General features: G+C 48.7%; 1 protein-coding gene across 1 annotated transcript in view; it reads right to left on the bottom strand.

The window, feature by feature from the left end:
* Positions 1 to 25,639, bottom strand: part of LOC140409366 (disintegrin and metalloproteinase domain-containing protein 12-like) — a 572,650-nt gene that overhangs the window by 11,781 nt on the left and 535,230 nt on the right. The window contains exons 22-25 of the mRNA XM_072497805.1: positions 25,378 to 25,434; positions 20,155 to 20,211; positions 15,720 to 15,779; positions 3,923 to 3,982 (exon numbers count right to left, since the gene is read on the bottom strand). Of these exons, the coding sequence (XP_072353906.1) occupies positions 3,923 to 3,982; positions 15,720 to 15,779; positions 20,155 to 20,211; positions 25,378 to 25,434 (234 nt within the window). The remainder of the gene's footprint in view (positions 1 to 3,922; positions 3,983 to 15,719; positions 15,780 to 20,154; positions 20,212 to 25,377; positions 25,435 to 25,639) is intronic.

Genomic DNA, 25,639 nt, shown 5'->3' with positions numbered 1-25,639 from the left:
GCGCTTCATGGTCAACCTCTCGAAGCACTTCATTACGACTGATGTCAGGGCCATCGTACGATAGTCGTTGAGGCACGTTGCCTGGTTCTTCTTTGGTACCGGTATGATGGTGGTCTTCTTGAAGCAGGTGGGGACCTCGGAGTGGAGTAGGGACAGGTTAAAGATGTCTGTGAATACCTCTGCCAGCTGGTCCGCGCAGGCTCTGAGTGCACGACCAGGGATCCCGTCTGGGCCCGTCGCCTTCCGAGGGTTCACTTTCAGGAAGGCCAATCTGACTTCGGAAGCTGTGATGGTGGGTATGGGTGAATTATGGGCTGCTGGGGCACTCGCCAGCGGATTGTTGGTTACCTGCTCGAACCGAGCATAGAATGCATTGAGTTCATCGGGGAGGGGCACGCTGCTGCCAGAGATACTGTTCGGCTTCGCTTTTTAGCCCGTTATGTTGTTTAGTCCTTGCCACAACCGCCAAGAGTCTGTCTGTGACTCTAGCTTGGTTTGATAACGATGGTGGGAGAGTCCAGAACTAGGGGTCATAGTTTGAGGGTCAGGGGTAAACATTTTAGGACTGAGGTGAGGAGAAATTTCTTCACCCAGAGACTGGTGAATCTGTGGAATTCACTCCCACAGAAAGTAGTTGAGGCCAAAACGAGGTGTAATTTCAGGAAGGAATCAGGGGCGGGGGTCGGAGAATCGCCTGGGGCTGGCGTGAATCCCGCCCCCGCCGGTTGCCGAATTCTCCGGCACCGGATATTCGGCGAGGGTGGGAATGGCGCCGCGCCGGTTGGCGGGCCCCCCCCCCCGGCGATTCTCCGGCCCGCGATGGGCCGAAGTCCCGCTGCTGGAATGCTTGTCCCGCCGGCGTGGATTAAACCACCTTTTGAACGGCGGGACAAGGCGGCGCGGGCAGGCTCTGGATTCCTGGGGGGGGGCGCGGGGTGATCTGGCCCCGGGGGGTGCCCCCACGGTGGCCTGGCCCGCGACCGGGGCCCATCGATCCGCGGGCGGACCTGTGCCGTGGGGGCACTCTTTTCCTTCCGCCTTCACCATGGCCTCCACCATGGCGGAGGCGGAAGAGACTCCCTCCACTGCGCATGCGCGGGGATGCCGTGAGCGGCCGCTGACGCTCCCGCGCATGCGCCACCCGGCAATGTCATTTCCGCGCCAGCTGGCGGGGCACCAAAGGCCTTTCCCGCCAGCTGGCGGGGTGGAAATCAGTCCGGCATGGGCCTAGCCCCTCAAGGTGAGGGCTCGGTCCCTCAAGGTGCGGAGAATTCCGCACCTTTGGGGCGGCGCGATGCCGGACTGATTCGTGCCATTTTTGGCGCCGGTCGGCGGACATCGCGCCGATTGTGGAGAATCCCGCCCCAGATATCGCTCTTGGGGCTAAAGGGATCAAAGGATCTGGGGGTGAAGGAGGGATCAGGGTATTGAACTAGATGATCTACCATGATCATCATGGATGGTGGAACAGGCTCGAAGGGCCGAATAGCTTTCTCTTGCTTCTATTTTCTCTGTTTCTATGACTCTTAAAGTGGCCTCTAAAATGGCCGAGCAAGTTACTCAGTTCAAAGCCAATTAGGGATGGGCATAGGGGCACTGCCATCTGTAAAGTTCCTTCCAAGCCACTCACTGTGCTGACTTGGAAATGTGGGCAGCACGGTAGCATTGTGGATAGCACAATTGCTTCACAGCTCCAGGGTCCCAGGTTCGATTCCGGCTTGGGTCACCGCCTGTGCGGAGTCTGCACATCCTCCCCGTGTGTGCGTGGGTTTCCTCCGGGTGCTCCGGTTTCCTCCCACAGTCCAAAGATGTGCAGGTTAGGTGGATTGGCCATGATAAATTGCCCATGGTGTCCAAAATTGCCCTTGGTGTTGGGTGGGGTTACTGGGTTGTGGGGATAGGGTGGAGGTGTGGACCTTGGTAGGGTGCTCTTTCCAAGAGGTGGTTCAAGAAGGTTGCTTCGCACAAACCTCCTCCAGGGCAATGAAAGATGGGAAATAAACGTCGGCCTATCCAATGATACCCACATCCCATGAATGAAAAGTTTTTTTTTTAAAATCCCAAAGTCACAACCGAAAGAACATAGGTTTGAAAATCAAGACCAACAGGAACGAGACCACGTCCAAGTTCTCCTGCAAGTCACATACCATCCCGTCTTGCAAATATATCACTGTTCCCTCATCATTTTATTCATTCATAGGCTATGCCTTTCCTCCTTAAACCGTTTGAGATTTTCCGATGAATATGCTCTTGCAATGCTGCTAGAGAGTGAGTTCCAGGATTATGATCCAACAATTGGATTTTTGTTTATTGTCACGTGTACCGACGTGCAGTGAAAAGTATTTTTCTGCGAGCAGCTCAAACAGATCATTAAGTACATGGAAAAAAAAAAAGAAAATACATAATAGGGCAACACAAGGTATACAATGTAACTACATAGACACCGGCATCGGGTGAAGCATATTCGGGTGTAGTGTTAATCAGGTCAGTCCATAAGAGGGTCGGTTAGGAGTCTGGCAACAGCGGGGAAGAAGTTGTTTTTGAGTCTGTTCGTGCGTGTTCGCAGGGCGGGAGATATTCATCAGAAAAACTCAGAGGATTTAAGGAGGAAACTCATATCCTATAAAAGAAAAAAAATGTAGTGATTGTATTCGGCTGAGTAAGGGGAGATCTTCAGGGATCATTGAACAAAGAACAAAGAAAAGTACAGCACAGGAACAGGCCCTTCGGCCCTCCAAGCCCGTGCCGACCATACTGCCCGACTAAACTACAATCTTCTACACTTCCTGGGTCCGTATCCTTCTATTCCCATCCTATTCATGTATTTGTCAAGATGCCCCTTAAATGTCCCTATCGTCCCTGCTTCCACTACCTCCTCCGGTAGCGAGTTCCAGGCACCCACTACCGCATGTGCGGTAGCTTCCTACTCCGCGCCAGCCCCAACGCAACATGGCGTAGGGTTACAGAGGCCAGTGCGGAGTAAAAGAGGTCCCCACCAGGAGAGGCCAGCCCGCCGATCGGTAGGCCCCGGTAGGCCAGGCCAAAGTGGAGGGTCGTACCCGCCCCCCCACCAGGCCGCCCCCGACAGGATGGACGGCGAGGTCCCGCCGTGTAAGACCACATGTGAACGGAGCTGGCGGGACTCGGGCTTTCTTGGCAGCTACTCGGTCCATCCCAGGCGGAGAATCGGCGGGGGTGCCGCGTAGAGTGGCCTCCTACCGCGCTGCACCAACCGTGCCGGCGCCGATGGCGCCGATTCTCCCGTGACCGGAGAATCAGCGGACCGGCATCGCGCGTATCGCGCCCGGGCCCGGCGATTCTCCGAACCAGCGGGCTTCATAGAATTTACAGTGCAGAACGAGGCCATTCGGCCCATCGAGTCTGCACCAGCTCTTGGAAAGAGCACCCTACCCACGGTCAACAACTCCACCCTATCCCCATAACCCAGTAACCCCACCCAACACTAAGGGCAATTTTGGACACTAAGGGCAATTTGTCGTGGCCAATCCACCTAACCTGCACATCTTTGGACTGAGAGAATCCCGGACTGAGAGAATCCCGCCCATGGCATCAAGATCCGAGGGTCAGCCATGATCATATAGAATGGTGATGCAGGCTCGAAGGGTCAAATGGCCTTCTCCTGCTTCTAGTTTCTACAGTAAATAATTTCACACTTCTCTTCATTAAATTCCATCTGCCATGATACTGCCTAATTCCCCATCCTAAAGAGTGCATCTATACTCACCTTTATCCATTACTTTGCCAAGTTTTGTATCATCTGCAAAGTTTATGATGCTACTTCCTCACCCAACTCTGGGTTGTTTGAAAGAACTGAAATCTTACCGTTGAAGTACAGCCCTGCAAATTCCTTCATTTACTGAAAGATGATTAAATTTGAGATTTCTTGTGGGTGATTTCTTACCTGGAGTCGTTCCAGTGGTTGGTGGAGGTTTTGTTCTGATACCTGTGTCGGTCACTGAATCTGAAGAAAAGAAACAAAACTTACACACTTATTTAAATATTGTGATCGTATCTCATCACAATGAGATCTCCAACCAAAGGCAAAAGGATGTCTTCAACTGGACATTGGACCATCTGAAGGGCGGAGTGTGTTGCAGATAGCACGTATAGAGACCACAGGCTCAGACTCCGCAGGCAGGAGGGCAATGGGTGACCACCAGGCAGAACAAGACAGCGAGGCAGGCAGTGCAGGAATCTCCTGTGGCCATTTCCCTGCAGAACAGATATCCCGCTTTGGATACTGTTGAGGGGAATGACCTCTCAGGGGAAAACAGCAAAACAAGGGGTTCAGGGGTTATGGGGAGAAGGCAGGAGAATGGGGATGAGAAAATATCAGCCATGATTGAATGGCGGAGCAGACTCGATGGGCCGAATGGCCTAATTCTGCTCCCATGTCTTATGGTCTTATTAACACTGCAATGAAGTTACTGTGACAATCCCCCAGTCGCCACATTCCAGCGCCTGTTCGGGTACACTGAGACAGAATTCAGAATGTCCAATTCACCTACAGTACGTGTTTCGGGACTTGTGGGAGGAAACCGGAGCACCCGGAGGAAATCTACGTAGACTTGGGGAGAATGCCTGTGCGGAGTCTGCACAATGACCCAAGCCAGGAATCAAACCTGGATCACTGGCACTGTGAAGCAACAGTGCTAACCACTGTGCTACCATGCAGCCATAGTTATAGGATTCAATTGTAAGGAGAATAGATAGGTGTTTCTGTGGCCACAAGCGAGACTCCAAGATGATACGTTACCACCCTGGTACGAGGGTCAAAGGATGTCTCGGACTGGGTTCAGGACATTCTGGAGGAGGAGGGTGGACAAACAGTGGCCATGGTGCACATCGGTACCAACAACATAGGTAAGAAATGGGATAAGGTCCTAAAAGCAGAATATAGGCAGTCAGGAAGACCGTCGAGAAGTTGGGCCTCAAAGAGATCTCAGGATTACTACCAGTGCCATGTGAAAATCACTTATTGTCACAAGTAGGCTTCAATGAAGTTACTGTGAAAAGCCCCTAGTCGCCACATTCCGGCGCCTGTTCGGGGAGGCTGGTACGGAATTGAACCCGTGCTGCTGGCCTTGTTCTGCTTTATAAGCCAGCTGTTTACCCACTGTGCTAAACCAGCCCTTATGTGCTAGTCAGAGTAGAACTAGCAGGATATATCGGATAAATATGTGGTTGAAGAGATGGTGTGAGGGACGGGTTTCAGGGGCGAAATTCTCCGGAATCGGCGCGATGTCTGCCGACTGGCACCCAAAACGGCGCAAATCAGTCGGGCATCGCGCCACCCCAAAGGTGCGGAATGCTCTGCATCTTTGGGGGCCAAGCCCCAACGTTGAGGGGCTAGGCCGGCGCCGGACTGATTTCCGCCCCGCCAGCTGGCGGAAAAGGCCTTTGGTGCCCCGCCAGCTGGCGCGGAAATGACATCTCCGGGCGGCGCATGCGCAGGAGCGTCAGCGGCCGCTGACGGCATTCCCGCGCATGCGCAGTGGAGGGAGTCTCTTCCGCCTCCGCCATGGTGGAGACCGTGGCGAAGGCGGAAGGGAAAGAGTGCCCCCACGGCACAGGCCCGCCCGCGGATCGGTGGGCCCCGATCGCGGGCCAGGCCACCGTGGGGGCACCCCCCGGGGTCAGATCACCCTGCGACCCCCCAGGACCCCGGAGCCCGCCCGCGCCGCCTTGTCCCGTCGGTAAGGTAGGTGGTTTAATCTACGCCGGCGGGACAGGCATTTTAGCGGCGGGACTTTGGCCCATCCGGGCCGGGGAATCGCGCCACGCCGATTGGCAGTATCTCTGGCAGCAGCGTGCCCCTCCCCGATGAACTCAATGCATTCTATGCTCGGTTCGAGCAGGTAACCAACAATCCGGTGCCGGAGAATTCGGCAACCGGCGGGGGCGGGATTCACGCCAGCCCCCGGCGATTATCCGACCCGGCGGAGGGTTGGAGAATCTCGCCCAGATTCCTGGGGTATTGGGCCCAGTTCTGGGAGGGGGGGGCGGGAGGGGGTAGAGTGGGGGGGGGGGGGGACCAGTATAAAGTGGATGGGTTGCACCGTGCCAGGACCGGGGGTAATATCCTAGGGCAAGTATTTACATGGGGATTCTCCATTCCCGCAGCCGGCCGATGGGGTTTCCCATTCTGGCCACCCTACGCAGTCAGGAAACCCACAGGCGTGGGTGCACAGCTGGCGGAACGAAGGATCGGAGAATTCCACTCGATGTGTGCAACGCACGTGCAGCGACTGACTAGTAAGAACAACTACTTGTTAATGCATGTGAACAGTGGGTATAGAGTGAATCATTGGGGAACGCACATTTACACAAGATATTTCTAACGTTAGTTTGTTATGAAGAGTGGGAACGTTGGGATTTAAAAATGCAACTTTACGAAGTTTACCACCCAGTGAATCTGCCATGAGGCAAACACTGGAGGCTGCCATTGAGCCTAGGATTATATTCATTGGAGTTTAGAAGAGTGAGATCTCATAGAAATTTACCAAATTCTAACAGGATTAGACTGGGTAGATTCAGACAGAATGTTCCCGATGGTGGGGGAGTCCAGAACTAGGGGCCATAGTTTGAGCATGAGGGGTAAACCTTTCAGGACTGAGGTGAGGAGAAGTTTCTTCACCCAGAGAGCGGTGAATCTGTGGAATTCACTACCAGGGAAAGTAGTTGAGGCCAAAGAGTTGTGTAATTTGAGAAGGAATTAGATACAGCTGTTGGGGCTAAAGGGAGCGAGGGATATGGGGGGGGTGGAAGGCTGGATCAAGGTACTGAGATTCTCCCCCCCTTTGATGATCAGCCTTGATCATAATGAATGGCGGGGCAGGCTCGAAGGGCCGAATGGCCTCCTACAGCTTCTATTTTCTATGTTTCGATGTTGTTCAATAAAGCTGAGACACGTCACTGAGGAAGAGTGCTGTCTTTATATTTGAAATCCTGCCGTTCTTCAGGAAGGTTACAACTATCCTCACCTTCATCAATTTCTTTGGCAAGTTTTGTATCATCTGCAAAGTTTATGATGCTTCTACCTCCCCCGACACAAAAATGAGAAGAGCAAACCTGACTATTGAAGTACAGCACTAATTATTTCCTAACTAACTTATTTATTGGGTGTTTCCATACCTGGAATCTCTCCAATATTTGGTTGAAGCTTTGTTCCAAAATGAAATTAAAGAACACATTGGTCAGTGTGGTGTGTGCAATGAGCACCGTGTAGATAATGGCTAGGCTTCGGGGAGTCAGGAGGTGGGTTACATACTACTTCATTCCTAACTTTTGACCTGCGCTGTTTATGGCTCAATCAGAAACTGAACTGGACTAGCAAATAAATACTGTGGCTACAAGAGCAGCTCAAAAGCAAAGAATCTTGCGGCGAGTAACTCACCTCCTGACTTACCAAAGCCTGTCCACCACGTACAAGGCACGAGTCAGGAGTGTAATGGAATTCACTTCACTTGCCTGGACGAGTGCAGCTCCAACAACACTCAAGAACCTCAACACAATCCAGGAGAAATCAGCCCATTTCCGCCACCAACGCAGAGTGGCAGCCATGAGCACCATCTACAAGATGCACAGCAGCACTTTACAATACCTCCACATCCAAGTTGGCTCCAGAGCGTGGTGACCCTCTGCGGGTTCAACACCACAGATCCTCTCCCTACATCTCATATGACCATTCTATCGTATGTCGTACGTTTATCATATATGGAGCGACCTGTCTGGATTTTCACTGTACCTCAATACATTGACAATAAATCTAATTCTAAATCTCCTTTGACAGCATCTTCCAAACCCAGGACCGCTGCCATTGAGAAGCAGAAGACCAGCAGATCAATGGAAACACCAGGAAATTTCCCTCCAAGCCACTCACCATCATCACTTAGAAATATCGCACCATTCTTTCACTGCTTTTGGGTCGCATTTCTGGAACTCCCTCCCTAACAGCATCATGGATGTACCTACATCACCTGGACTGCAATAGTGAACAAGGCAGTTCACCACCACCTGCCACAGGGCAATTGGGAATGGACAATAAAGCTGGCTTGGCCAGCGACATCCATGTCCCAAGGATGAATAAAGGAAAAGAAAAACCAAGCTAACGAACCTAGAAAACCATTGATGACACATGACATCCCAGACATACCATTGCTGAAATTGAAAGTAGATCTTTTCCCTTTGAGAGGAATTGATTATCTTGTCACTGTAGACTGCTATTCCTACTGTGGGAATTAGCAGCTGACTCCAATGAAGACGAGAGAAATAGTAGAATGCCTGAAAGCTCACTTCAGTCAGTACGGGGGAGCGGAATATTGTGATGAGAGACAATGGTCCTCAGTTCACAAGTGAAGAATTCTGCTGATCCACAAATGATTGGGCAATTCATGACTACACATCACCTCTGCACTATTTCCAGTCAAACATAAGGGTGAGGTAGCATGAAAAATTACCAAAGGACCCATCAAGAAATGGAGAAATCTAGCACACAGGCATACAAGTCAATCCTTGAATGGAGAAACACACTGACTCAAGGCATGGAAAGTAATCCTGTTCAAAGACTGACGTCATGCCACACACAAAACTGCCCTTTCATTAGCAAACAACCCACAGTTGGTAAAAATTAGACAAATTGGGTAATTCACAGTCAAGATCGTGCATGCAAATGTATATCCTGGCAGTGCTAATGTAAGCCTACTTGTGACAATAAAGTTTACTGTTATAAAGATTATTATTTTTGTTTGTTCGGAAAAGGGTTTTTTTCTTTGTTTAATCCAATGTGAAAAGTGGGATGTTTGGGTTTTGAAAATGCATTTTACTAAGTGTACTAACTAAAGCCATAATCATGTGAATCTGACATGAGGCGATCGCTGGAGGCAGCCATTTCAGCCCAGTTCAGTCGAGCCTCTCACTGAGACAAGTCACTGAGGAAGGATACTGTCTTCATATATGAAATGCTGTCGGTCATTCAGAAGCTTATAACTTTCCTCATCACTATCTATTACTTTGGCAAGTTTTGTACCATCTGCAATGTTTATAATGATTCTCCCCCACCCAACTCTAAACTCCTTAATTTACTTAAAGGTTATTAAATTTGACATGTTTATTGGGTGTTTCCATGCCTGGAATCTCTCCGATACTTGGTTGAAGCTTTGTTCCAATACCTGTGTCGGTAACTGAACATGAAATAAAGAAACAGTGCGTAGAATGGCAGCAGTGTGGACCGTGTACAGGACGCACTGCAGTAACGCACCATGGCTTCATTGACAGCACCTTCCAAACCCCTGACCACGACATTGAGTAGCAGGTAGACTGGAAAAGCACCACCTGGAAATGTCCCTCGCCACTCACGATTCTCTATTGGAAATACATCACCATTCCTTCGCTGCTCTTGGGACAAGCTCCTGGAACTCCCTTCCTTACAGCACTATGGATGTACCTACATCACCTGGACTGCAATAGAGAAAGAAGGGAACTCACTTCCACCTTCCTGAGGGCAGTTAGGGTTGGGCAATAAATCTGGCAGAGCCAGCAACATCCATCTTCCAAAAATAGAAACAAAGAAAACAAGCTAACCTTTCTGAGGGCCACGAAGGATCCAGCATGAGTGTGTAGAGTCAAACAGAAAGTCACTTTATTTACAACAGTATGTACACAGCAGCAGTAGTTCTCCACTGCTTACTTCTCGAGCCGGTACCACACTGGCCAGCTCTTTATACAGCTGCAGCTACTAGTGATTGCCACCCACCCCCACCCCCGCCCTCCCCCACCCCCGCCCCCGCCCTCATTGGGGAGCTCATATTCCCCAAGAAACACGAGGTAACCAATTGTCCCCAGCCAATAGTCTCCGGGCAGGTTATAACGCTAACCAACCTCGAGAACCGTTGATGACACATGACATCCCAGACATACCATTGCTGAAGTTGGAAGTAGACCTTTACACTTTGGGAGGAGCTGATTATCTTGTCACTGTAGATTGCTATTCCCACTCTGGGAATTAGCAGCTGACTCCAATTAAGTCAAGATAAATAGTAAAATACCTGAAATCTCACTGCACCAGGGGAAACAATTTTATCCTGCCCACTCTATCTCTGCCCCTCATGATTTTGTCCACCTCAATTAAGTCGCCCCTCAGCCTTCTTTGTTCCAAGGAAAATAATCCCAACCGATCCAATCTCTCCTCGTAGCCACACTTTTCCAGCCCTGGAAACATTCTTGTAAACCTCCCTCTGCACTCTCTCCAGAGCAATAACGTCCTTCCTGTAATGTGGTGACCGGAACTGCACACAATACTCCAGTTGTGGCCTCGCCAGTGTTTTATACAATTCCAACATTATATCCTTACTTTTATATTCTATACCTCTGCCAATGAAGAAGAGCATTCCATCTGCCTTCTTAACAACCTTGTCTACTTGAACTGCTGCCTCTAGGGGCCTGTGTACTTGTACGCCAAGATCTCTCACTTCATCGACCCCTTTTAATATATTCCCATTTATCTCTGTAACTGTTTGACCTCTCTAAATTCATGACCTCACACTTCTCGGTGTTAAATTCCATCCGCCACTTTATCGCCCACTCCACCAACCCATCTATATCATTTTGGAGATTATAGCTATCCTCTATACTATCGACAACTCGGCCAATCTTTGTGTCATTTGCAAATTTCCCAATTGTGCTCCCAACGTTCACGTCCAAATCGTTAATGTAGAACATAGAACATTACAGCGCAGTACAGGCCCTTCGGCCCTCGATGTTGCGCCGATCTGTGAAACCACTCTAAAGCCCATCCACACTATTCCCTTATCGTCCATATGTCTATCCAATGACCATTTGAATGCGCTTAGTGTTGGCGAGTCCACTACTGTTGCAGGCAGGGCATTCCACGCCCTTACTACTCTCTGAGTAAAGAACCTACCTCTGACATCTGTCTTATATCTATCTCCCCTCAATTTAAAGCTATGTCCCCTCATGCTAGACATCACCATCCGAGGAAAAAGGCTCTGACTGTCCACCCTATCCAATCCTCTGATCATCTTGTATGCCTCAATTAAGTCACCTCTTAACCTTCTTCTCTCTAACGAAAACAGCCTCAAGTCCCTCAGCCTTTCCTCATAAGATCTTCCCTCCATACCAGGCAACATTCTGGTAAATCTCCTCTGCACCCTTTCCAATGCGTCCACATCCTTCCCATAATGCGGCGACCAGAATTGCACGCAATACTCCAAATGCGGCCGCACCAGAGTTTTGTACAGCTGCAACATGACCTCATGGCTCCTAAACTCAATCCCGCTACCAATAAAAGCTAACACACCGTACGCCTTCTTAACAACCCTCTCAACCTGGGTGGCAACTTTCAGGGATCTATGTACATGGACACCGAGATCTCTCTGCTCATCCACACTGCCAAGAATCTTACCATTAGCCCAGTACTCTGTCTTCCTGTTATTCCTCCTTGTAAATAACACAAACAGTAAGGGTCCCAACACCGAACCCTGTGGAACACCACTTGAAAGAACTGTTCAATTGCAAGGACAGCCATCGACCAGTACCCTTTGATTCTTGTTACAAAGCCAACTGTTTGCCACATTGCCCTGTATCCCATGGCCTTTCACTTTCTTGACCAATCTGCCATGTGGGACCTTGTCAAATGCCTTGTTAAAATCCATGTACACCACATCCACTGCACTATCTTCATCAACCCTTCTTGTCACTTCCTCAAAGAATTCAATCAAATTTGTGAGGCAAGACCTTCCTTTAACAAATCCATGCTGACTATCCCTGACTAGTCCATGCCTTTCTGTGTGACAGTTAATCTCCCATCCCTCAGGATTGATTCTACTAATTTTCCCACAACTGACGTACGACTAACTGGCCTATAATTGTTCAGCATTTCCTTCGATCCCTTTTTAAACAATAGAACCACGTTTGCATTTCTCCAGTCCTCCGATACCTCCCCTGTGTCTAGTGAGGATTTAAAAATAATTGTCATAACATCTGGTATCTCCTCCCTGACCACCTTCAGTAGCTCGGAAACAATCCATCTGGCCCTGGCGACTTATCAACTCTCAATGATTCCAACACTTCAAGTACTTCCTCTCTCTCTCTGATTATCCCATCCAATATCTCAGAGTGTTCCTCCTGGGCTTCTGTATCTGCATCATCCATTTCTTTTGTCAACAAGGAGAACAAAGGGCGGAATGTGGCGCAGTGGTTAGCACTAGGACTCCGGCACTGAGGACCTGGGTTCAAATCCCAGCCCTGTGTCACTGTCCGTGTGGAGTTTGCACATTCTCCCCGTGTCTGTATGGGTTTCACCCCCACAACCCAAAGATGTGCAGGTTATGTGGATTGGCCACGCTAAATTGCCCCTTAATTGGAGAAAAAAATAATTGGGTACTCTAAATTTATAAACAAAAACAAGGAGAACAAATATTTATTTAAAACCCTTCCCACGGCCTCTGCATCGACACACAAGTTCCCCTCTTCATATCTGATAGGTCCCACATTTTCCTGAATTAACCTTTACCGTTCATATATTGGTAAAACACCTTTGGATTTTCTTTAACTTTCCTTGCTAATCTTTTTTGATGCTCTCTCTTCGATTTATTTTTTCCTTTTTGACTTTGTCCGTGCACTTTACAAAGAACAAAGAAGGTTACAGCAGAGGAACAGGCCCTTCGGCCCTCCCAGCCTGCGCCGATCCAGATCCTTTATCTAAACCTGTCTTCTATTTTCCAAGGATCTACTGCAATCTGTTCCCCGCCCGTTCATATATCTGTCTAGATGCATCTTAAAAGATGCTATTGTGCCCGCCTCTACCACCTCCACTGGCAAAGCGTTCCAGGCACCCACCACCCTCTGCGTAAGTAAAAAACTTTCCACGCACATCTCCCTTAAACTTTCCCCCTCTCACCATGAAATCGTGACCCCTTGTAATTGACACCCCCACTCTTGGAAAAAGCTTGTTGCCATCCACCCTGTCCATACCTCTCATAATTTTGTAGACCTCAATCAGGTCCCCCCTCAATCTCCGTCTTTCCAACGAAAACAATCCTAATCTACTCAACCTTTCTTCAGAGCTAGCACCCTCCATACCAGGCAACATCCTGGTGAACCTCCTCTGCACCCTCTCTAAAGCATCCACATCCTTCTGGTACTAGTCTCCTTCTCTACTAGTCTCGGCTACCAGCAGTGCTCAGTTCTTTGTGCCTATTGTACCCTTTTTTTTTCTGTTTGATCTTCCCCTGTATTCCTCTGGACAACCAGGGGAAGCCTCGATTTGGCAGTACCACTCTTATTTTTGGAGGGGACATGCCCACTTTGTATCTTTAGGATCTCTCCTTTTGGTGCTTCCCACTGGTTTTCCGCAGATCTATCCTCGAGCAACGCTGGCCAGTCCACCTCAACCATGTCCCTACTCATTACTGGAAAATTTGCCTTCCCCCAGTTCAACACTTTTACTCATATTTTATCACTGTCCTTTTCCATAGCTATGCGAAATCTACCATACTAAGCCACTCGCCCCAATTTGGTCGCCAACTGTCACTTCACCCACTTGCCCCTCTTCGTTCCCCAAGACTAGGTCTAGAATTGCATCTCCACTCGTGGGGTTTGCCACTAATTGGTTCAAACTATTTTCCTGGACACACTGCACAGTTTTTTCTCCCTCAGTTCCTCTTGTATTGTTTGATTCCCAGTTGCCATTGGGATAGTTAACGTCTCCTCCTATTATTGCCCTCTTTGCCTACATATTTGCTCTGCTCTCCCCCTTTCACTATTTGGGGGGTGGGGGTGTAGTATATTCCCAGTAGTGTGACTGTCCCTTTTTTATTTCTAAGCTCAACCCATGAAGCCTCGTTTGTTCACCCATTTAGTATGTCACCCCTTTCCACAACTAGAATTGATTCTTCTATACCCAGGACCACTATCATCTATCATCTATCGACAAGGGTAACAGAAACTTGGGAACATCACCACCTGGAAGTTCTCCCCCACCCACCACCCTGACATGGAAATATATCGCTGAACCTTTGCCGTCGCTGGGTAAAAATCCTGGAAATTCCTCCCTACCCAGATGGCGGGCGTACCGACACCACATGGACTGCAACGGTTAAAGAAGGCAGCTCACCACCGCCATCTCTAGGACGATTCATGATGGGCAACACTCCTGTCCCAATAATGAACAACAACAAAAAGACAAACAAACTAAACACTCGAGCGAACCATTGTTGACACATCACATCCCAGATAGACCATTTCTGAATTGGGAAGGAGGCCTTTTCGCTTTGGCAGGAACTGATTATCTTGTCACTGTTGGAACTATTCTGTGGGGTAGACCAGCTGGATTCAATGATAAAAAGAGAAACAGTAGAAAGCGTGAAAGCCCAGTTCAGCCGGTACAGCATTCCAGACATTGTGATGAGTGGCAGTGGCTCTCAGCTCACAAGTGAAGAATTCAGCTGATCCACAAAGGATCGGGAAATTCATGACTACACATCGTCTCCATACCAACCCCAGTTGAATGGAAAGGCTGAAGCAACACAAAAAATTGCCAAAGGACTCGTCAAGAAATGGAATAAATCTAGCACAGAGGCAGGTTTTGTATCATCTGCAATGTTTATAATGCTGCTCCCTCAGCCAACTCTAAACTTAATTTAGAACAAAGAACAAAGAAATGTACTGCACAGGAACAGGCCCTTCGGCCCTCCAAGCCCGTGACGACCATGCTGCCCGACTAAACTACAATCTTCCACACTTCCTGGGTCTGTATCCCTCTATTCCCATCCTATTCATGTATTTGTCAAGATGCCCCTTAAATGTCACTATCGTCCCTGCTTCCACCACCTCCTCCGGTAGCGAGTTCCAGGCACCCACTACCCTCTGCGTAAAAAACTTGCCTCGTACATCGCCTCTAAACCTTGCGCCTCTCACCTTAAACCTATGCCCCCTAGTAATTGACACCTCTACCCCGGGGAAAAGCCTCTGACTATCCACTCTGTCTATGCCCCTCATAATTTTGTAGACCTCTATCAGGTCGCCCCTCAACCTCCTTCGTTCCAGTGAGAACAAACCGTGTTTATTCAACCGCTCCTCATAGCTAATGCTCTCCATACCAGGGAACATTCTGGTAAATCTCTTCTGCACCCTCTCTAAAGCTTCAACACCCTTCTGGTAGTGTGGTGACCAGAATTGAACACTATACTCCAAGTGTGGCCTAACTAAGGTTCTATACAGCTGCAACATGACTTGCCAATTCCTATACTCAATGCCCCGGCCAATGAAGGCAAGCATGCCATATGCCTTCTTGACTACCTTCTCCACCTGTGTTGCCCCTTTCAGTGACCTGTGGACCTGTACTCCTAGATCTCTCTGACTTTCAATACTCTTGAGGGTTCTACCATTCACTGTATATTCCCTACCTGCATTAGACCTTCCAAAATGCATCACCTCACATTTGTCCGGATTAAACTCCATCTGCCATCTCTCCGCCCAAGTCTCCAAACAATCTAAATCCTGCTGTATCCTCTGACAGTCCTCATCGCTATCCGCAATTCCACTAACCTTTGTGTCGTCTGCAAACCTACTAATCAGACCAGTTACATTCTCCTCCAAATCATTTATATATACTACAAAGGTTTTTACCTTTACTTAAAGGTTATTAAATTTTACATGTTTGTTGGGTGATTTCATACCTGGAATCTCTTTGGTACTTGGCTGAAGCTTTGTTCCAATATCTGCGTCGGTAACCGAACCTGAAAAGAAAAGGAACATGCACATTTATCTCGGGATTGTGTTCCTATGGTCTACTCGGAGTTTGCAGGATAGTACCTCAGCATCATGTGTGCTCCATACCCACAGTCAGGCCCTTGCTTCATGATCAGCTGCTGCTTCACTCTTCGCCTGTTTCTTAGCGGTTTTGTCAGTGGAGGGTTGCCGTTGGCTGCCAATCCCAGGGTGTGGACAAGGAGGCAGGTCTCAAGTCGAGTTCAGCTGGAACTGGAATGAGGACCACTGCTGCAGTGTGGCTGGAGGGACTGGAGAGCTGCCGGCCAACTTCATTAGCCACCAGCTCCCCAAGGCCGGACTTCCTCCCGGGTGAGGGGCGGACTTCCTGCCTTACACCAATCGATGCTTGTTAGACTGTATTGTGGCAGCCGTGCTGCTGAAATCGGTGGGGATAAAATCTGTTCCATTCGCGTACTTGGAAATATTCAATTTGATTCCCACATCAACACATTGATATAGATTGTGCACATCTGGCACATTGGTGCTTGCAACTGCCCACTAATCCCAGCCTGCCAACCTACAAATCAGTCCTGCCCTCTGTTTTTTGCCATCCAGCAATGATCAATGCATGCCAGTATTTCACCCCCAATCTGATGTACTTTGCTCACTAACATCCTGTGAGACCTTATTAAAAGCATTCTCAAAATCCAAATACACCAGACCCACTGGCTCCCCCTTATCTATTCTTTCAGAAATCCGTTGCGACCTTACGTATTCTTATCATTATTGCTACGAGCCCAGTTACATACGTACATATGAACATATGAATTAGGAGTAAGGGTAGGCCACTCGGCCCCTCAAGCCTGCTACGTTATTCAGTGAGGGCATGACTGTTCTGGTTGTAACCTCGACTCCACACAACTCCTGATAACCTTTGGCCCTTTGTTAATCAAGAATCTATCTCACTCTGCCATACAAATATTCAAAGACTTGGCTTCCACCGCCTTTCGAAGGGTTTCCCGGCAGCATGGGGCGGTTTCGATGGAAACTCCCATTGACAGCGGCTGGAACAGAGAATCTCACCGCCAGCGAACAGCACGTCGCCTCCCGCTGCCGAGGAAATCGCAGCTGGGAGGCCGAAGAATCCCGCTCCGGAGCAGGGATAGACTTCCCGGCCCCTTGAGCCTGCTCTGCCATTCAGTGAAGCCATGGATTGTGGCCCAGCTTCACCTTCCTGAATTCCAAAGGCTAAGCACCCTCTGAGGGAAGTGATTCCTCCTTATCTCCGTCTTAAAGAGGGGGTCCCCCACAGACCCAGATCCCCCCATGACACAAAACATCCTCCCAGTATCGGCCCTGTCGAGCCCCAGCTCCCTCCGAATCTTCTATGTTTCAGTAAGATCTCCACTCACTCTTCTAACCTCCAATGAGTATCGGTCAAACCTGCTCAACTTTTCCTCATAATGCAAATGACTGACCCCAGGAACCAGTCTGGTGAATATCCTCTGGAGTGCCTCCAATGCAAGAATGTGTCTCGTTAAGTAAGAAGGCCAAAAGTGTACAGAGGGCTCCAGATGCGGTCTTATCAATGCCCCCTACAGTTCCAGCAAGATGACCTACTTCAATATGCAGGTGGACTGGGATAATCAGGTTGGTAGTGGATCCCAAGAAATGGAATTTGTGGAATGTCTAAGAGACGGTTTTTTGGAGCAGCATGTGACATAGCCTACTAGGGAACAGGCAATTCTGGATTTGGTGATGTGTAATGAGGTAGACTTGATTATGGAACTTAAGGTGAAGGAACCCTTAGGGAGCAGTGACCACAATATGATAGAATTTACCCTGCAGTTTGAGAGGGAGAAGCTGCAATCAGATGTAACGGTTTGCAATTAAATAAGGGTAACTGCAAAGATAAATGGGAGGAGCTGGCCAGAGTAGATTGGAAAAGGAGCCTAGCAGGGAAGACAGTGGAACAGCAATGGCAGGAGTTTTTGGGGGTTATTAGGGAGGCACAGCAGAAATTCATCCCAAGGAGGAGGAACCATGCTAAGGCGAGGATGAGGCATCCATGGCTGATGAGGGAAGTCAAGGATAGCATAAAAGCGAAAGAAAAAGCATACAAAGTGGCGAGTTTTAGTGGGATCAACCAATACACTTTTGCAAAGCAAGATTGAATGTGCCTCCACTACATTCTCGGGCAATGCACTGCAGATCTGAACCGTTCAGTGTGTAAGAAAGCTTCTTCTTGTGTTACCATTGGTTCTCTGTCACTCACCCGTGTGTGTCCCTGTCAGTGACAGTGAGAAGTGAGATAAGATTGAGTGTGGAGAGAGATTGTTCTGGGACTGTGGATAAGAGCCGGTCGGTAAAATCATGGGCGGGATTCTCCACATGGCCACACCCGTTTTCCTGATGTGGCGCGCCCCCGCCGGCAGTGGGATTCTCCATCCTTGCAGCCGGCCAATGGGGTTTCCCATCGTGGGCACCCCCGCGCCGCCGGGAAATCCGCGGGTGTGAATGCGTTGCCGGTGAAACGGGGGATCCTGCTGACGGAGAATACAGCCCCGAAAGCTTAATAATTATTCAATTTGGGAGGTTTATGGGGAGGGTTTTCTCACCCGGAGTCTCCCTGGCTTTCTGCTGAATAGGGCAGCACGGTAGCATTGTGGTTAGCACAATTGCTTCACAGCTCCGGGGTCCCAGGTTCGATTGCCGGCTTGGGTCCCTGTCTGTGCGGAGTCTGCACGTTCTCCCCGTGTGTGCGTGGGTTTCCTCCGGGTGCTCCGGTTTCCTCCCACAGTCCAAAGATGTGCAGGTTAGGGTGGATTGGCCATGATAAATTGCCCTTAGTGTCCAAAATTGCCCTTAGTGTTGGGTGGAGTTACTGGGTTATGGGGATAGGGTGGGGGTGTTGACCTTGGGTAGGGTGCTCTTTCCAAGAGCCGGTGCAGACTCGAAGGGCCGAATGGCCTCCTTCTGCACTGTAAATTCTATGATCTATGATCTGTTGTGATTCCCAGGTGCGTTGTAGCTGTGGAAAGTAAAGAACAAAAACATCCTCAGCAAATTTGAGAATCTGTTCTTGCAGCAGCACACTGGGAGTTTGTGTGTCAGGATGAGATTAGCACGATAAAGCAGGCCCTCCAGAGCCCTCTTAGACCCACCAAAGTCATCAAGGCAGCAGGGGTGTAGCAATCAGCAGGCTGCCTCTATGACGCTCAGGGGGAGTAAGATAGCATTGCATGTTTAATAAAAATGAATCAATGAGTGCTTTTTCCTTGTTGCTAAAACTTATGAACAGCTCTGAGCTCTGGCTCTGCTTTTTAGTTTGGCTTTGAGGGAAAGCTTGGGTGTGTCGGTGTTTTTTAGTTTTGTTTTAGTGTTGGAGCTGAAGCCAGCCAAAGAAGGTGTAATTTTGATCTCTCTGCCACCTGAAGACTATCTCTCGATCATTTGGTGAATTCAGAGTGATAACTGCTCTCAGTAGAGAATTTAAACCTGATGTGCTTCTGTAAAAAGGGGTTTTGGCTTATGGATGTTGAAAGGAAAGTTTAAGGATTACTTAGAGTGTTGGAGTCTTTGGGGAGGTGTATTTGAACTGATAGTTACTAAGCTGTTCACTGTATGTTTTAGAAAGGTTAACTGAATTCATAGAATAAACATCATTTGGCTTTGAAAAAATAATTTTAGATTTCTGCTGCACCACACCTGTAGAATGGGCCGTGTGCTCCCCAGACCACAATCCAGTACAAGTCGTGGGTCAGGTGATCTCCATGGTACACTTTGGAGTTCTCTAAACCCTGGCCCACAACACCTTCTAGACATCGGAAATACACCTTCACCACGCCACTGATTCACGCAATTCAGCAGGTTGTTACAGAATGAGACACATTAGACCTCTGCTCTGTACATTGTGGCCGCTGAATGGGTGTCAATTATCGACAGCCCCAGCCTTTCACTGCAACCCTGCCACTTTCCCCTCTTCACCTGCTTTCCAAAACCTTCCTGAAAGCCAAGATTGAATCTGCCTCCATCACACTCTCAGGTAGATCCGTACCTTCCAATGTGTAAAACTAGATTTTCCCTGTGTCTCTGTTAGCCCTGCTGTCAGTCACCTGGGTCTTGTCCATGTCAGTGTTGTTGGAGGGGTTGATAACCTCAGACGAATTTATAAATAACAATAGAGGGTACAAGCTAGGACCTGTCCGCCTGATTACTAGCAAAGACGACCCTGCTGAACACTAGACTGAACCTGGGTTTTGCTCTCTCACATTAACCCGATACAAGTCAGAACCTTATACAAGTGGTGATGTCCATCAGAAGTGAGATAAGGTTGGTTGCGAAAAATCATACATTGAATGCGTATTAAATTTGAGAGGTTTACAGGGAGAGTTTTCTTACCTGGAGACTCCCTGGTACTTTTCGGAATATCTGTTGTGGTTCCTCGGGTTGTTGTAGCTGTGCAAAGTGAAAAAACAAAAGAAACTCTCATTAAATGTGAAACGTGTCACTCAGAGGCCGAGAGTTAGGCTGAGGCCAGCACCATAGTAAGTAAGCATATCAGCAGACGGCGGCACAGTGGTTAGCACTGTTGCTTCACAGCGGCAGGGTCGCAGGTTCGATTCCCGGCTTGGGTCACTGCCTGTGCGGAGTCTGCACGCTCTCCCCGTGTCTGCGTGGGTTTCCTCCGGGTGCTCCGGTTTCCTCCCACAAAGACGAGCTGTTAGGCAATTTGGACATTCTGAATTCTCCCTCTGTGACCCGAACAGGCGCCAGAATGTGGCGACTAGGGGATTTTCACAGTAAATTCATTGCAAGCCGACTTGTGACAATGAAGATTATTACTATTGTCAGGGTCTGTCAGTGAGTCTGACAGCCGCACACCACAGGAATTAATTTGATCGTCTGCAGTGGGCTGGGAGGTACAGAGCATTGTTAAAGCGTCAGGGGAGAGGAAAGGCCGGTATACACATCACATCACTCACCCCTTGCAATTAGCTTTTGGGAAGGGACGATCAAGGCTGCCCTTTATGCCTGGGTGATAATTAATCCACATAAGTGGCCAATTAAAGACCTGCCCACTGCTGCTGATTTGGGTATGGCGGTGATGGGTGGGAGCAGACAGCATGTGGGGAGGCAGCTCACTCAAAGTCAGCTCAGGGGCTTGGGGCCTCCAGATTGGGCACCTTGCCTTCATTCCTGGATCTCGCACGTGGTGGTTGGTCCGGTATACTGACCTCTCGGCCGTGTCCACTGCTTCCAGTAACATGGCCGGAGCTGGTCTGCTGACCTCTTGGCTGTGTCCACTGCTCCCAGTGACATGGCCGGAGCTGGTCTACTGACCTCTCCGCAGTGTCCACTGCTCCCAGTGACATGGCCAGAGCTGGTCTGCTGACCTCTCCGCAGTGTCCACTGCTCCCAGTGACATGGCCAGAGCTGGTCTGCTGACCTCTCCGCAGTGTCCACTGCTCACAGTGACATGGCCAGAGCTGGTCTGCTAAACTCTCAGCCGTGTCCACTGCTCCCAGTGAAATGGCCAGAGCTCGTCTGCTGACCTCTCCGCAGTGTCCACCGCTCCCAGTGACATGGCCGGAGCTCGTCTGCTGACCTCTCCGCAGTGTCCACTGCTCCCAGTGACATGGCCAGAGCTCGTCTGCTGACCTCTCCGCAGTGTCCACTGCTCCCAGTGACATGGCCGGAGCTGGTCTACTGACCTCTCGGGTCAAAGAAGGTATAATTTTAAATCTCTGCCACCTAAAGACTATCTCTCTATCATTTGGTGAATTCAGAGTGATAACTGCTCTCAGTTGAAGTGCATAAGTTGGGAGCATAGGCTGTCAGGGAAGGACACAAGTGAAATGTGGAACTTGTTCAAGGAACAGGTACTACGTGTCCTTGATTTGTATGTCCCTGTCAGGCAGGAAAGAGATGGTCGAGTGAGGGAACCATGGTTGACAAGAGAGGTTGAATGTCTTGTTAAGAGGAAAAAGGAGACTTATGTAAGGCTGAGGAAACAAGGTTCAGACAGGGCTTTGGAGGGATACAAGATAGCCAGGAGGGAACTGAAGAAAGGGATTAGGAGAGCTAAGAGAGGGCATGAACAATCTTTGGCGGGTAGGATCAAGGAAAACCCCAAGGCCTTTTACACATATGTGAGAAATATGAGAATGACTAGAGCGAGGGTAGGTCCGATCAAGTACAGTAGCGGGAGATTGTGTATTGAGTCTGAAGAGATAGGAGAGGTCTTGAACGAGTACTTTTCTTCTGTATTTACAAATGAGAGGGGTGATATTGTTGGAGAGGACAGTGTGAAACAGATTGGTAAGCTCGAGGAAATACTTGTTAGGAAGGAAAATGTGTTGGGCATTTTGAAAAACTTGAGGATAGACAAGTCCCCCGGGCCTGACGGGATATATCCAAGGATTCTATGGGAAGCAAGAGATGAAATTGCAGAGCCGTTGGCAATGATCTTTTCGTCCTCATTGTCAACAGGGGTGGTACCAGGGGATTGGAGAGTGGCGAATGTCGTGCCCCTGTTCAAAAAAGGGACGAGGGATAACCCTGGGAATTACAGGCCAGTTAGTCTTACTTCGGTGGTAGGCAAAGTAATGGAAAGGGTACTGAAGGATAGGATTTCTGAGCATCTGGAAAGACACTGCTTGATTAGGGATAGTCAGCACGGATTTGTGAGGGGTAGGTCTTGCCTTTCAAGTCTTATTGAATTCTTTGAGGAGGTGACCAAGCATGTGGATGAAGGTAAAACAGTGGATGTAGTGTACATGGATTTTAGTAAGGCATTTGATAAGGTTCCGCATGGTAGGCTTATGCAGAAAGTAAGGAGGCATGGGATAGTGGGAAATTTGGCCAGTTGGATAACAAACTGGCTAACCGATAGAAGTCAGAGAGTGGTGGTGGATGGCAAATATTCAGCCTGGATCCCAGTTACCAGTGGCGTAACACAGGGATCAGTTCTGGGTCCTCTGCTGTTTGTGATTTTCATTAATGACTTGGATGAGGGAGTTGAAGGGTGGGTCAGCAAATTTGCAGACGATACAAAGATTGGTGGAGTTGTGGATAGTAAGGAGGGCTGTTGTCGGCTGCAAAGAGACATAGATAGGATGCAGAGCTGGGCTGAGAAGTGGCAGATGGAGTTTAACCCTGAAAAGTGTGAGGTTGTCCATTTTGGAAGGACAAATATGAATGCGGAATACAGGGTTAACGGTAGAGTTCTTGGCAATGTGGAGGAGCAGAGAGATCTTGGGGTCTATGTTCATATATCTTTGAAAGTTGCCACTCAAGTGGATAGAGCTGTGAAGAAGGCCTATGGTGTGCTCGCGTTCATTAACAGAGGGATTGAATTTAAGAGCCGTGAGGTGATGATGCAGCTGTACAAAACTTTGGTACGGCCACATTTGGAGTACTGTGTACAGTTCTGGTCGCCTCATTTTAGGAAGGATGTGGAAGCTTTGGAAAAGGTGCAAAGAAGATTTACCAGGATGTTGCGTGGAATGGAGAGTAGGTCTTACGAGGAAAGGTTGAGGGTGCTAGGCCTTTTCTCATTAGAACGGAGAAGGATGAGGAGCGACGTGATAGAGATTTATAAGATGATCAGGGAAATAGATAGAGTCGACAGTCAGAGACTTTTTCCCTGGGTGGAACAAACCATTACAAGGGGACATGAATTTAAGGTGAAAGGTGGAAGATATAGGAGGGATATCAGAGGTAGGTTCTTTACCCAGAGAGTAGTGGGGGCATGGAATGCACTGCCTGTGGAAGTAGTTGAGTCGGAAACATTAGGGACCTTCAAGCAGCTATTGGATAGGTACATGGATGACGGTAAAATGATATAATGTAGATTTATTTGTTCTTAAGGGCAGCACGGTAGCATTGTGGATAGCACAATTGCTTCACAGCTCCATGGTCCCAGGTTCGATTCCGGCTTGGGTCATTGTCTGTGCGGAGTCTGCACGTCCTCCCCATGTCTGCGTGGGTTTCCTCCGGGTGCTCCGGTTTCCTCCCACAGTCCAAAGATGTGCAGGTTAGGGTGGATTGGCCATGATAAATTGCCCTTAGTGTCCAAAATTGCCCTTAGTGTTGGGTGGAGTTACTGGGTTATGGGGATAGGGTGGGGGTGTTGACCTTGGGTAGGGTGCTCTTTCCAAGAGCCGGTGCAGACTCGAAGGGCCGAATGGCCTCCTTCTGCACTGTAAATTCTATGATCTATGATCTGTTGTGATTCCCAGGTGCGTTGTAGCTGTGGAAAGTAAAGAACAAAAACATCCTCAGCAAATTTGAGAATCTGTTCTTGCAGCAGCACACTGGGAGTTTGTGTGTCAGGATGAGATTAGCACGATAAAGCAGGCCCTCCAGAGCCCTCTTAGACCCACCAAAGTCATCAAGGCAGCAGGGGTGTAGCAATCAGCAGGCTGCCTCTATGACGCTCAGGGGGAGTAAGATAGCATTGCATGTTTAATAAAAATGAATCAATGAGTGCTTTTTCCTTGTTGCTAAAACTTATGAACAGCTCTGAGCTCTGGCTCTGCTTTTTAGTTTGGCTTTGAGGGAAAGCTTGGGTGTGTCGGTGTTTTTTAGTTTTGTTTTAGTGTTGGAGCTGAAGCCAGCCAAAGAAGGTGTAATTTTGATCTCTCTGCCACCTGAAGACTATCTCTCGATCATTTGGTGAATTCAGAGTGATAACTGCTCTCAGTAGAGAATTTAAACCTGATGTGCTTCTGTAAAAAGGGGTTTTGGCTTATGGATGTTGAAAGGAAAGTTTAAGGATTACTTAGAGTGTTGGAGTCTTTGGGGAGGTGTATTTGAACTGATAGTTACTAAGCTGTTCACTGTATGTTTTAGAAAGGTTAACTGAATTCATAGAATAAACATCATTTGGCTTTGAAAAAATAATTTTAGATTTCTGCTGCACCACACCTGTAGAATGGGCCGTGTGCTCCCCAGACCACAATCCAGTACAAGTCGTGGGTCAGGTGATCTCCATGGTACACTTTGGAGTTCTCTAAACCCTGGCCCACAACACCTTCTAGACATCGGAAATACACCTTCACCACGCCACTGATTCACGCAATTCAGCAGGTTGTTACAGAATGAGACACATTAGACCTCTGCTCTGTACATTGTGGCCGCTGAATGGGTGTCAATTATCGACAGCCCCAGCCTTTCACTGCAACCCTGCCACTTTCCCCTCTTCACCTGCTTTCCAAAACCTTCCTGAAAGCCAAGATTGAATCTGCCTCCATCACACTCTCAGGTAGATCCGTACCTTCCAATGTGTAAAACTAGATTTTCCCTGTGTCTCTGTTAGCCCTGCTGTCAGTCACCTGGGTCTTGTCCATGTCAGTGTTGTTGGAGGGGTTGATAACCTCAGACGAATTTATAAATAACAATAGAGGGTACAAGCTAGGACCTGTCCGCCTGATTACTAGCAAAGACGACCCTGCTGAACACTAGACTGAACCTGGGTTTTGCTCTCTCACATTAACCCGATACAAGTCAGAACCTTATACAAGTGGTGATGTCCATCAGAAGTGAGATAAGGTTGGTTGCGAAAAATCATACATTGAATGCGTATTAAATTTGAGAGGTTTACAGGGAGAGTTTTCTTACCTGGAGACTCCCTGGTACTTTTCGGAATATCTGTTGTGGTTCCTCGGGTTGTTGTAGCTGTGCAAAGTGAAAAAACAAAAGAAACTCTCATTAAATGTGAAACGTGTCACTCAGAGGCCGAGAGTTAGGCTGAGGCCAGCACCATAGTAAGTAAGCATATCAGCAGACGGCGGCACAGTGGTTAGCACTGTTGCTTCACAGCGGCAGGGTCGCAGGTTCGATTCCCGGCTTGGGTCACTGCCTGTGCGGAGTCTGCACGCTC

The sequence above is a fragment of the Scyliorhinus torazame genome, chromosome 3 (assembly GCF_047496885.1).
Source record: "Scyliorhinus torazame isolate Kashiwa2021f chromosome 3, sScyTor2.1, whole genome shotgun sequence".
Lineage (NCBI taxonomy): Eukaryota > Metazoa > Chordata > Chondrichthyes > Carcharhiniformes > Scyliorhinidae > Scyliorhinus > Scyliorhinus torazame.
The sequence above is the reverse complement of the archived record's forward strand: the minus strand, read 5'-3'. Positions and strand labels throughout refer to the sequence as shown.